Below are 14,036 nucleotides of genomic sequence, written 5' to 3' on the forward strand. Positions count from 1 at the left end.
TTCTGAGGCCCTCCAAATACCTACAAATCCAAAATGTGGCCCTGCAAAGGGTTTGAGTTTGAGACCACTAGATTAGATATAATTTTTTGTTATACACATTGGTCATGTAACCCTCCAGTTGCTGCTGGCTGCCCCCTACAACTGGGGATAGAGATCGCCTTCCAAAAATCACAGATTGTGGCTGGATCCCTCTCGATATCATGTTAGCTAAGTGCACAGCCAACTTGAAATGGAGACAATATTGTGTAGGATCCCTTCTTAGAACTAAAAGCAGAGTTCCAGTGGTAGGGCCGCTGCCTCTAGGCAGATAGCTGCTCTGCCTAATACAAAGTCTTTCTCATGCCATAGATATATATGACAAAACATCAATCTATGTGCAGATGCAAATTTACACAGTGACCTCTAGAGCAGTGTTTCTCAACCTTCTCCTGGAGTTACACTGTACCAGCTGTATTTTCAGATTACCAAAATGAATATGCAGATAGCTGAGACCCATGAAATTTGCAGATAGCATAGACCCATCATATGCAAATTTGTCTCAGGCATTACTCAGGTAATCCTAAAGACATGACTGGCAAGATATGGCTCTAGGAGAGGTAGAGAATCATTGCTCTAGAATTACATAGGAACAAGTGTGGAAAGCAAACCATAAGTGAACTGCAGTACAGCATGTTAACACAATTCCATTGTTTTGCCCAAGCTCACAAACAGATTATAAATGACCAGTTGCTTTCACTGTGCTTACAGAACAATTTGTCATAATATTTTTTCCCCATTTCTCCAAGATACAGTACCACCTGGTTGTCACTTGTTCCTGAAATCTTTGGCCAGGAATTGGTCGGTCGCTTCAACAAACTGGCCACAAAACCCATGGCAAAGGAAAAAAGGCTTCACCCAATTATGCAGGTTACAAAAAATATGAACTGTTTTAGAGACCAACACCAAACAAATGTATTTACAGAGGAAGAGAGTGCCCAGGCAAACGTAAACATAAAGTCATAGACACATGAGGAAAAAAAAGACTTATATGTACCCCTGCTCTCAGAAGTACATGCATGTATAGGGATAAACATATAAGTACATACACACGCACACACACAAACCCAACAGTACATGCTGAAACTTGTATTTAATATTAATGACTCTGAGGAAGTTAAAATAAAACAAATTTTAGGATGAGGCCATGGAAAAGGGCACATATACAATAAAATATTATGTTTTCACCTTTCCTTTCAGACCCCTTACTACGGTCTTGAAAATAACAGCCATGTCCAAAGACCAGAAATCTGTTCTTCCCTCTGGTGTTCAGATCATAGCCAGTGTGGTGCATTTTGAGCAATTTCAATAAAATAAATGCATTGCTTTTCATCATTTTTGTACAATTTCTTTTTAAAATTTCAATGGTGTTTGATTGTGGTCTCAGTGGCTACGACACTGAACACAAAGAACTACAGGACAAGAGACTGTCACCTGCCTACTGAAAGGTTCTTGTCCAAACTGTGTGGGACATACGAGGATCAAATACACTCAGCCACATGAAGCTAGAAATCAGTTAACAGAATCTCACAGTCAGTTATTCAGAGAAAAGGAGGGTCGAGAACCACAACTGGGTCTGTGTACTCACTTTGTACACACTACAACATCTCCGGTCCATAAGAAAATGAAGGTAACCGTGGCAGGAAAAGGGAAGTGATTATGAAGACACCTAAAATGTTCCTTCACTTGAACAAATCTAGAACATTAATTAGGCTGTAAAGTGACAGAGGGGAAAGTGTGTACATTGTCAGCCAGTCACCTGATTCATGAGATGATCTGGCCTTAAGTTTGGGCAACAGGGTGGCTGTGCAGGGCCCTGTGCTTGAGTCAGTTTTGGTACTGGTAGCTGACCAAAAGTTAAAGTTGCTTTTTCCTTTCCCTTTCTATCTCCCCCTCCCCCACAGTAATTGTACTCTTCAGTACTGACACTCTATACACTTCCCATCACACTGCTGGACAGTCTTTACATCTCCTCCTTACCTTTTGGTTTCATAAGGGGAAGCGGGACCCCAAAGTGGTCTGCACTCTGCACAGGACCCCCACAATAACTAAGGCCAGCCCTGTCCATGAGAATATGAATGAAATGAATTGACAGAAGCCAAGATGTCAATGTAACAGTTAGGTGCTCTGGATTAGGTGCTCTGGGGGTCAACATTCAAAAGGGTGTAAAACCAGGCAAGAGAGTGCCACTGAATACGTCCAATGACCAACCATCTCTTAACTAGCTAGGTTAGGAGAATGCCAGGGGTGGAGTTAAGGCAGATCATCAATGTAGCTGGTTAGAAGTGATATTCAGTTCGTTAACCAGGTATCGCATCACTTTCCAGTTGTATTAACTTTATGCAGTGAGTTAACTAGGCACGGGTGTGACTATCAGCTGGTGCCCAATTAACTTCCTGGTTAGTGGACATATTGGATAGTCAATGCCAGGAGCCAGACATGCCCCAGCATTGAATATCTGGGGTTAGTTTAGCCTACAGTTGGAAGCCGATTACTAGCTGGTTATTGCTGAGAATTGAATATTGGACCCTGTTTATTGTAACTAAATTCTGTTTGTCCTCTGTGTTTTTTGCTATTTTGTTGCCAAAACAAGAAGGGTAAACTTTTACAAATTTTGCATGGTGTGAGTCCAGGTTACTTGCCATCTTATTTGAGATTAAGAACTATGACTAGTTGTAGGTTTAACATTTTGCAGTGTTTTTCCTCTTTTTGGATGTGTTTAGAAGAAGTTGTATATAGCTCTCTGTTTATTTCTCAAATTTTCCAATAAAATATTCAAATTAAAGAAAAAATATGACTCGTTCCACTTGATTGACTTATATTAATAAATTCATGTAATCTGCAAGAGGTTATTTAGAGGAGTTGCTCCTGCACTTTGGAATTCCTCACCAGTCATATTGCAAACTGAATGCAATTACAATTTTGAAAGCTTCTGAAAACATGGTTATCTGCTAAATACTGTAGTTAGGAAGGACTTCTTAATTTTCTACTTGATTGGAAATTATTACTTATGCTTGTTAATATCATTGTATTTTTATTCTTACTGTAAACTGCCTTGAGCTAATGGTATAAGTATTGATTGTTATGTTATTACTTGACAAATTAGTATAATCTTGAATCCCAATGTTACCTCCAAGACCATGGGAGCCACTAATGTCGGAGCTATGGAGCACCAGCCCAAACTGGACCTGGTGACTGAATTCAGTGTGGAGGGGGCTTCAGTGTCAAAGCAAAGGAGCACTGACCTATAGGAAAAGCTTAGTGCTGCAGCTACCCAAAAGGGAGTGTGTCTGTTACACTGCAGGAAGGAGCGTTTCCTGAGTCTGCTCCTAGGAATGCTGGTTTGGTGTTTGGGATTACCACACTCTCCATGCTAAAAGAAAAAACCTACTGGACACCTTCTCTTACCTGCCTTGGGAAGGGAGGGATTTCTGCCTCCTGCCATAGGGCAGGGCAGCCCTGGTTTTCTCCATCTTTTGGAGGAGAGTTTCTTGATATTTGTAGTAGGAAACCCCCTTTAGACAAGCCTAATCATTTATCTCTGGATTCTGTCTCATGATTAAACTACAGGAGAGTGTAAAATGCAAGTAAAATAATTGGAACAAATGGTCAGTTCTGTAACATCAGGCTGTTGAACTAATACAGGACAAAATAGCTACAAACAGGAAATTGATGGCAAATAATCAGTTACAGACCCTTATTTTAAGGGTTCTTAACTTTCCAAAGGTTCCAGTTTTCACTACACTAGAGTTATTTAATGAATTTATGTAGAATGTCCTGGAGATCAAGGCCTTCACTTAATAAGGTTTGTTACCTTGCCTCTGGGAAGCAGTATGTTGGACTGGGAGAGGCTTGTTTGATGGATGATATCTATGGATAGTTTGGAACAGACTTAAAAAAAAGTTCCACCCAATTATACAAAAAAAAACCCAACAACAAAAAACCAATTGTCCAGAGACCAACACCAAACAAACATAAGGTTACTGTCTGGGACTACCACACTCTCGCTCAATGGTGAAAAAAAAATCTATTGGACTCCTTCCCTTACCAGCCTGGGGTGGGGGAGGGGACATTGACTGACTGTTGGAAGAATCTGCTGAAGAAGTAATAGGAGCACCATGGTGGTATCTTTTGTTTTCCCTACTGACCAAGATCACATACTGAGACTATTTTTCCAGATATGGCAAAGTAATTCATGGACAAAAATGTACATCTTTCCGGATCTCTGTAAAGAGTCTCAGGAGAGGAAGAAAAAATATATTGTGAAGCCCCAAAAAGTTTAATCTCTTGTGGCATCTTTCCTGCTTAAGGGCCCCTTTTACAAAGCAGTAGTAACGAGTCTTGGCACGGTAAACGTGACATAGCCCATGGGAAATGAATGGGCTGTGTCACATTTGCTAAGCAGAAATCACTATAACCACTTTGTAAAAGAGACCCTAAGTTTCGTTGTAAATGTTTGATTAAATATCTCGATAAGAAATGTCTTCTATGATGCTTTACAGTTCCAAGCTATTTTAAATGCTTTCCCCTTCCCCAATCCGTAGATTTCTGGTATGTTTTGCCTGAAACTTGGAATTATTTAGATATGAATTTTCTTTTCTTTAAATTTTTTGTGTTACCTAACTTCTAGACTATCTGTTCTTCACTCTCTCTGAGTTCTTAGGGTTTATTTTCCCTATTTACCCCCCACCCCCCTTTTTACTAAGCTGCGGTAGAGATTTCCTCTAGAACTTGGAGCGCTAAATGCTCTGACACTGATAGAAGTCTATGAGCATCGGAGTATTTATTGCCCTGGGCCGTGGCAGAAGTAAAAGTGGGCCTTAATTTCCTTTATTTTACTTTACTTTTAGGGTCTTTCCATTAATTATGTTATTACTGGATTTCAAGATGTTCCTGTTTGCAAATTTTGGAAAACTTTTACACAAATAAATTTATTTTTAAAAGTATTAATGAACTCCTTCATTTCCTCCCTTGACCTATCCTCTATATGGAGACATCTTGGCCCAGATGCACTAAAAACGGTGTTCAAGCCAAGTGGGTCGCTGTGGGACTATTCATTGTCTGATTTTAAAATGGCAATCAATGTTCAACTAACTTTGCATACAAATGAGTTTCATGGAGGTTCACCATAATCCCATCTGATCAGTCGACTGGCACATGCGCAGAATAGTCAACTTGATACAGGCACAAATATATGCATGTGTCAAGGATTGCTACATAGGCACGCATAAGTGTCAGTCGTAGGCGTGCCTGTACATATATCCATCGATGCCATCGTCAGTAGGGTGGGGGTGGCGAGGTAGCAGCAGCCCATGCAAATGCGGAACATAAATGAGAGGGTGCTGAAAATATCTTGGCCCAGGGCTCGTTAATTTTGGCTCATGATGAACAAAAATTTCCAGTTTTCTTGTTGGGCCCCATCTTTTCCCTGTCCCCTCGTATGCTAAGTTTATGCTCTTAATGGGCACACATAGGACACACATTCAACACATATGCTCAAAACGCACCTCTAAACACACAAGTATATGTCCTTCCTTCAGTATGACGATAAATTTTATATTCCGATTTCATGGCAGACCTGTCAGTAAGACACTTATGACTGGCCTTAACCTGTTGTTTTTTTCAGGTCTCTAGAAGTAATTACTAGATTTAGTGTATGCTTTAGCAATGTTAGGGCATTGATCTGTGTGCTTGTTTTAATATTAATGACTTTGTTTTAATACTAATGAGGTTGTTTGCATGGCAGAGTTGGAGAATGTACAAATGCACGGAAAACCACTGTGATCCATTGTGTACATTGGGTCGGCAAATTAGGTTGTTGCTAAATTTAGCAACAATCGGAGAGTTTAGTGCATTCGGGCCTTTGTTAGTCATTTGCTTCTAGTTTCTCATTACAGCATTCTTAGCAGCCCTACCCTGTTTAACAAGCTTTTTTTTTATCTTGCTAACTAAACCCTAGGAGCCAGAGCCAAATAGCTTTATCCAGAAAAGGATAATTTGCGTTGGGTTTAGCATTCTCAGTCACTGGATGAATGTCTCCCCCTCTTAACCTTTCAACCCAGATTTGGAGTTTAAAGACAGGCACCACACACTGGAGGCTTCAGACATCTCAGTGGACCAGAGCTTCAGCTAATATAGCCTCACCCTTTCTACAAGTCTGTTTAACAGAATGGTTGCCTTTAGGTTCCTGCTGTACAAATTCCCTAAAAAACACTTGGGGAATTTGATTTGAATAAAAGATATAAGCCACAATATAGCTGTCATTTGAACACCTGAAGTAATCTTTTTCCTTTGGTAAATTCTGTTCTGTGATGCTTTTTTTCACTAAATGCAAAATCAAGATATGGAATTTTTGCCAAAGTATATGGCCAAGGTACCAAATATATCACTTCCCCTCTCACAGCTTTACACCTACTCAATACTGCTGGCCCTCCATAGCGGCCTCTGTCTAGAATGATCTCCAACTGGCACCATAATCCCCAATTCCCCTGTAAAAGGCTGTGACCAAACTTCTGGAGAAAAAGTCTATAAACAATTACTAGCCGTATAGACTTGGCAAAGCCATTGCTCATCTTTGGATGTGAATGGTAAAGAATAGACCTATGCTTTAGGATCCTGCTGGGCCCTTGTGATCTGGAGTAGTCAGTATCAGAGACAGCAGGTTGGACTTGATGGACCTTTAGTCTGACCCAGCATGACATATCTTATTTTTAAAACTCAATTAAAAATACAACACATAGGGAAGGAAAACCCTGCAAGCTTTTCTAGCATTTATCAATTCTTCCCCACTTCAACTCATTGGATTCTGATAAATTTCAGTGGTGCAATTTATAAGCCCAAGGCATACCTTTTTTTATCCCTCCTAAGTTCCTGGTCGATCAGCATAGTTTAGTGAAGTTCTTCTGCCACTGGACAGATGAATTGAATGCAGTAATATGGCACTTTTGCACTCTGTGCTCAAAAGCACCAAGGGGGTCAATATTTAAAGAGACTGAATTGGCCAGAAATGGCTCCTGGCCAGTTAAAGCACCTACTTGGGGCTAATCACTAATTTTCAGCAGTACTTAACTGGTTAGTACTGCTGAAAATAACCAGTTAGCACCAAAATGAAAATGGATTATTTGGGGGGCATTCCGTGGGTGGAGTCAGCACTTGGTTAATTAAGTGCAGATACTCAGCACTTAATCAGTCAGATTAACTGCATAAATAAGGCAGCATAAAAGTCAGTCTTATCTTTACGCAGTAATCGATAGCAAGTTAAATGCTGAATACAGCCCATAGCTGGCTCCAGAAACCTGGAAATTCAATGTCTGTGCCTGGCCAAGGACTGGCACTGAATTTCCAGGTCAGCAAAATGTTGATTGCCACCGGCTGAATATTGAGCCTTATCAGGAAATTAGAAACTGCTTTTTTCAAGAATAGGGATATAAATATAAAGTAATATTATGAATTGCTGGTGGAAGGAAAGTAGGTTATTCTCCTCATTAATTTATAAAATGTCACTTTAAACTCAAAACTCAAAGCTGACCCCAATTTCCAGAGAAGTGGCCTTAGTACATGCTTACAAAGGATAAGGAAGCATACACAATGTCCTCTGGGTTAGCTTCAGACATTCATAATCAAGACTGTCTTATTCTAATAATTTGGTGGGTGTCAACCAGTCATGCACTTAGGTCAGACCAGAGGTTCGTCCAGGCCACAGTTTATGCCTGCTGCATGTACCATTTGTTCTGAATGTCCTAAGAAAAAGCAGGAAATGCAGCCCTACGTATATGGAAGGCTGAAAACTAGAAGTGGATCAGAGATAAAAGGCATATCCAAAAGGAATGAGGGACACATCTTCAAACCCAACTGAAATGGATTGGACTGTAGAGATTTTTTTTTAAAGACAATGAAAACAAAAATGCCCCGTCTCCTGATTTTTTTTAACAAATTAAGAGACAGTCACTTCAGCTACTGACCCTACAAAAGCCACAAGATGAGTCCCCCTGGGTTCAGATATTATCCAAAAATTAAAAATAAAAACAAACAAAAAATCCTAACTGAAGCAGCTCCTGCAGCCTTCAGAGTGAAGGAGAGTTTGTTCTATACATAACTGGAAATTTTTACACAGTAGTGTCATACTATCCACAAAAGCATTTTTCAGTTCTTTCCTTTTGTGCTTGTATCAAATTTCTGAAAACTGAAAACCAAAATATACAGTCTGGCTTTGGGTGTATTTTTTTTTTTTTTTTTTGCTGTTGGGGAGGAGGCTTTTTTTCCCATTTTAATGTTGTCTCAAAGTTCAGTGAGGGCTGAGGACTTCCCTGCTCATCACATCTAAGTAGAGCCAAATGAAGTCCCTCTGTGCCTTATGTTGAGTTCTAGGCCCCCTCCTCCTTGGGTCAGAGGCATCAGTTACTATGCTGGCTGAGCAGCTCTTGCGAGATGAACCTGCGCAGACGGTCCAGGTACTGGCTGTACAGTTCTATGTCATTGTGGCCTGCCCCCTCCACCCACAATGGCTCCACTGCCTTGGGGCAGCGTTCGTACAAGGCTAAGCCATGTGAGAAGTCGATGACCTCGTCCTCTGTGCCATGGATGATCAAGACAGGGGAAGTAATCTTTGACACCTTTTCGATGCTGTGAAAACAGTCCATGAGAAAATAAAATAAAAACAAAACCTAAAGTAGATGATATTCTCTCAGTTAAACAGATGAAGACACCACTGCATATGTTAAAATGGGACTTAAAATGTAAATAGGGAACAATTAGACACTTTAACCTAAGTTTAGAAATCTTAAGTCAAACCAACCAAGCTTCTTACACTGGATACACACTATCCATTTATCAGAAATCCTAAGCATTAAAACATGTAATCCTTCAAAGAACACTTGTACGTTTAATGAGGTTTCAAAAGATGGAGGAGGTAGACACCCAGATGTTTTAAATGAAAATTGTCCCCTCCAGAGTCCCTAAACATAGCCACCTAAAAAATGGTTGGACAATCTGGTAGTTAGGGTCAGAGAAAGTTATTTAGGAGGGGAAGAACTTATGTGCACGACTGAAGAGCAGAAATTGGGTGTGATTTTATGCGATGACCTTAAGGTGGCCAAACAGGTTGAAAAGATGACAGTGAAAGCTAGAAGGATGTTAGGATACATATAGAGAGGTATGGTCAGTAGAAAAAGGAGGTATTGATGCCTCTGTATAAGACTCTAGTGAGATCTCATTTAGAATATTGTGTGCAATTTTGGAGACCGCACCTTTAAAAAGATATAAAAAAGGATGAAGTCGGTTCAGAGGAAGGCTACTAAAATGGTGCGTGGTCTTCATTATAAGGCATATGGGGACAGACTAAAAGATTTCAATATGTACACTTGGAGGAAAGGCGGGAGAGGGGTGATATGATACCTTTGTGGCGTAAATGTGGATAAGTTGAGTCTCTTTCATTTGAAAGGAAGCTCTGGAATGAGAGGGCATAGGATGAAGTTAAGAGGTGATAGGCTCAGGAGTAATTAATCTAAGGAAATACTTTCCTACAGAAAGGGTTATAGATGCATGGAACAGTCTCCCAGAAGAGGTGGTGGAGACAGAGACTGTCTGAATTCAAGAAAGTGTGGGACAGGCCCGTGGGATCTCTTAGAGAGAAGAAGAGATAAAGCACAGTTACTTACCGTAACAGGTATTATCCAGGGACAGCAGGCAGATATTCTTTACGCATGGGTGACGTCACCGACGGAGCCCTCGGTACGGACCTTTTTAACTAGAAAGTTCTAGTTGGCCGCACCGCGCGTGCGCGAGTGCCTTCCCGCCCGACGGAGGAGTGCGTGGTCCCCAGTTAGGATAAGCCAGCTAAGAAGCCAACCCGGGGAGGAGGGTGGGACGTAAGAATATCTGCCTGCTGTCCCTGGATAACACCTGTTACGGTAAGGGAAAATGCTTGAGTACCTGATTGTTAAACCGCTTAGATAACCTTGATAGGCGGTATATAAAAACCTAATAAACTTAATAAACTTGAAACTTTATCCCAGGACAAGCAGGCAGCATATTCTTTACGCATGGGTGACCTCCAAGCTAACAGAGAGGGAGGAGGGATGGTTGGCCATTAGGAAAATAAATTTTGTAACACAGATTGGCCGAAGTGTCCATCCCGTCTGGAGAAGGCATCCAGACAGTAGTGAGTAGTGAACGTGTGAACTGAGGACCAAGTGGCCGCTTTGCAGATTTCCTCGATGGGCGTGGAACGGAGGAAAGCCACAGAAGCAGCCATAGCTCTGACCCTGTGGGCCGTGACAGCACCTTCCAGTGAGAGACCGGCCCGAGCATAACAGAACGCAATACAGGCAGCAAGCCAATTGGAAAGCGTCCGTTTGGAGACAGGACGACCTAGACGGTTAGGGTCGAAGGACAAAAAGAGCTGAGGAGATGAGCGGTGAGCTCTGGTACGGTCAAGGTAGTATGCAAGGGCACGCTTACAATCCAGCGTGTGCAACACCTGTTCCCCAGGATGAGAATGGGGTTTAGGGAAAAAGACAGGCAACACAATGGACTGGTTGAGGTGAAAAGCCGAGACCACCTTGGGAAGGAATTTAGGATGGGTACGCAGAACCACCTTGTCATGGTGAAAAACAGTGAACGGTGGATCGGCGACCAGTGCATGCAGCTCACTAACCCTCCTGGCAGAGGTGATGGCAATGAGGAAAAGCACCTTCCAAGTTAGAAGTTTGAGCGAAGTTGTGGCAAGAGGCTCAAAAGGGGGTTTCATGAGGGCTGATAAAACCACATTCAGGTCCCAGACGACAGGAGGAGGCTTCAGAGGCGGTTTGACATTAAAGAGGCCTCTCATGAACTGGGAAACCAGTGGATGGGCCGTGAGAGGTTTTCCGAGGATAGGCTCATGAAACGCAGTGATGGCACTGAGGTGGACTCTGATGGAGGTAGATTTGAGGCCAGCATTGGACAGAGAGAGCAAATATTCTGTACAGTTTCCACCGCTAAAGAGGTGGGATCGTGATGACGCCGTAGACACCAAGAGGAGAACCTGGTCCACTTCTGATGGTAACATTGGAGGGTGGCCGGTTTCCTGGAGGCGTCCAAAATGAGACGGACAGGCTGAGACAGATTCTCTGGAGAGGTCAGCCCGAGAGAAACCAAGCTGTCAGGTGGAGCGAAGACAGATTGGGATGTAGTAGAGACTGATGCTGCTGCGTAAGCAGAGTAGGAAACACAGGAAGAGGAATGGGCTCCCTGGAGCTGAGCTGGAGCAGGAGGGAGAACCAGTGTTGGCGAGGCCACCGAGGAGCGATGAGAATCATGGTGGCCCTGTCCCTGCGGAGTTTGGATAAGGTCCGCAACATCAGAGGAAGTGGAGGAAAGGCATAAAGGAACCGATCTCTCCAGTCGAGCAGGAATGCATCTGGGGCCAGACGATGAGGAGAGAAGAGTCTGGAACAGAACTGGGGCAACTGATGGTTGTGAGGTGCTGCAAAGAGGTCCACCTGCGGAGTGCCCCAGCGAGCAAAGATGGAGCGGAGTGTTGGAGGGTCCAGAGTCCACTCGTGAGGTTGAAGGATGCGGCTGAGATTGTCGGCTAGGGAGTTTTGTTCGCCCTGGATATAGACAGCCTTGAGGAAGAGATTGCGGGCCGTGGCCCAAGTCCAGATGCTGAGAGCCTCCTGACAAAGGAGGCGCGATCCGGTGCCGCCTTGCTTGTTTATGTAGTACATGGCGACTTGGTTGTCTGTGCACAGGAGAAGAACCTGAGGGTAGAGAAGATGCTGGAAGGCCTTGAGAGCATAGAACATGGCTCTGAGTTCCAGGAAATTGATGTGATGTAGACGCTCCTGCGGGGTCCAGAGTCCCTGGGTGCGCAGATCTCCCAGGTGAGTTCCCCATGCATAGGGGGAGGCATCCGTGGTGATGGTCATGGAGTGAGGGGGCAGATGAAAAAGAAGACCCCTGGAAAGATTTGAGGAGTTCAACCACCACTGCAGAGATTGCTGAAGAGACGATGTCACAGAGATGGGTTGAGAAAGAAGATCCGTGGTCTGTGACCATTGGTCGGCAAGAGTCCATTGAGGTGTCCTGAGGTGGAGCCGTGCCAGAGGAAGCACATGGACCGTCGAGGCCATGTGGCCCAGGAGGACCATCATCTGACGAGCCGGGATGGAGTGATGGAGGAGCACCCGACGACAGAGGTGGAGCAGCGTCCGTTGATGGTCAGAGGGGAGAAATGCCCTCATTAGCGTGGTGTCGAGAACTGCTCCAATGAATTGAAGTCGCTGGGTGGGAAGCAGATGCGACTTGGGGTAGTTGATCTCGAACCCCAGGAGATGGAGGAGGGAGTTAGTGTGTTGAGTGGCTTGTAGCACAAGTGGAGACGTAGGTGCTTTCACCAACCAATCGTCCAAGTAGGAGAACACTTGGAGGTTGTGAGACCTGAGGAAGGCCGCCACCACAATAAGGCACTTGGTGAATACCCTGGGCGATGAAGCGAGGCCAAAGGGTAGCACTTTGTACTGATAGTGGCGGTGTTGCACCTGGAACCGCAGGTAGTGACGTGAATTCGGATTGATTGGGATGTGAGTGTAGGCCTCCTTGAGGTCCAGGGAACATAGCCAGTCGTGTTGAGAAAGAAGAGGGTAAAGCGTGGCAAGGGAGAGCATTCTGAATTTCTCCTTGACGAGATACTTGTTGAGGTCCCTGAGATCGAGAATGGGACGGAGGTCTCCCGTCTTCTTGGGAACCAGGAAGTAGCGGGAGTAGAATCCCTGACCCCTTTGTTCCGGAGGCACTTCTTCGATGGCATTGAGAAGAAGGAGGGATTGGACCTCCCTCAGGAGGAGGGGGGTTTGGGAGGAGTGAGAAGCAGACTCTACGGGAGGGTTGTCCGGTGGAAGAGTCTGGAAATTGAGAGAGTAGCCATGGCGGATGATGTTGAGGACCCACTGGTCCGATGTGATGACCTCCCAACGGCTGAAGAATATGTGGAGACGGCCTCCGATTGATTGTGGAAGAGGCAATGAAGGTGGAAGACTGGCTATGCCCTGGAGAGAAGAGTCAAAAGGGCTGAGAAGGCTTTGCAGGTTGAAGAGGCTTGTTGGGTTGATTGGACTGAGAACGAGCCTGGGCATGGTGTTGTTGCTGACAGGGCCGCCGAGGTTGTTGGGAAGGCGGATTGAGTGGCCTGGCTGAGAACCTGCGCTGATAGGAGGATTGAGGTCTGTAAGGTCGGGCAGGTGGAGCCTTTTTCTTCGGTTTAATCAGGGTGTCCCACCTGGTTTCATGTGCCGAGAGTTTCTGGGTGGTGGAATCCAGGGACTCTCCAAAAAGTTCATCCCCGAGACAGGGGGCGTTGGCCAGACGATCTTGGTGGTTAATGTCCAAATCTGATACTCTCAGCCAGGCCAGGCGGCGCATGGCGACAGCCATGGCAGAGGCACGGGAGGTCAGCTCGAAGGAATCGTAGATAGAGCGGACCATAAATTTTCTCAGCTGAAGGAGACCAGAGATATGTTGTTGGAAAAGTGGAATCTTCCTCTCCGGAAGATACTTTTGGAGGGCGGACAGCTGTTGAACCAAGTGTTTCATGTAAAATGAAAAATGGAAGGAATAATTGTTCGCCCTGTTGGCCAGCATGGCATTCTGATAGAGCCTCTTGCCAAACTTGTCCATGGTTTTGCCCTCTCTGCCAGGAGGGGTGGAGGCATAGACACTGGAGCCCTGAGTTTTCTTCAAGGTGGATTCAACTAAAAGAGACTCATGGGGCAATTGGGACTTATCGAACCCCGGAATTGGGATAACTCGGTAGAGGTTATCCAACTTGCGGGGGGCCCCAGGTACTGTAAGAGGGTTCTCCCAATTTTTGTAAAAAGTCTCCCGTAGGATGTCGTGTACGGGCAATTTGAGAAACTCCTTAGGTGGTTGCTCAAAATCCAGAGCTTCCAGAAAGGCTTGGGATTTTTTGGAGTCTGACTCCAGAGGGAGAGATAAAGCTGCTGACATCTCCCTGAGGAACT

The 14,036-nt window shown here is 44.2% G+C and overlaps 1 protein-coding gene across 2 annotated transcripts in view; it reads right to left on the reverse strand.

Moving 5' to 3' along the window:
• Nucleotides 1–941: 941 nt before the first annotated feature.
• Nucleotides 942–14,036, reverse strand: part of ABHD17A (abhydrolase domain containing 17A, depalmitoylase) — a 46,308-nt gene continuing 33,213 nt past the window's right edge. For both annotated transcript variants that reach the window (XM_033954939.1, XM_033954940.1), the window contains exon 5: nt 942–8,658. In XM_033954939.1, the coding sequence (XP_033810830.1) occupies nt 8,430–8,658 (229 nt within the window). In that variant the 3' untranslated portion in view covers nt 942–8,429. The remainder of the gene's footprint in view (nt 8,659–14,036) is intronic.

Source organism: Geotrypetes seraphini, chromosome 8 (assembly GCF_902459505.1).
Source record: "Geotrypetes seraphini chromosome 8, aGeoSer1.1, whole genome shotgun sequence".
NCBI lineage: Eukaryota > Metazoa > Chordata > Amphibia > Gymnophiona > Dermophiidae > Geotrypetes > Geotrypetes seraphini.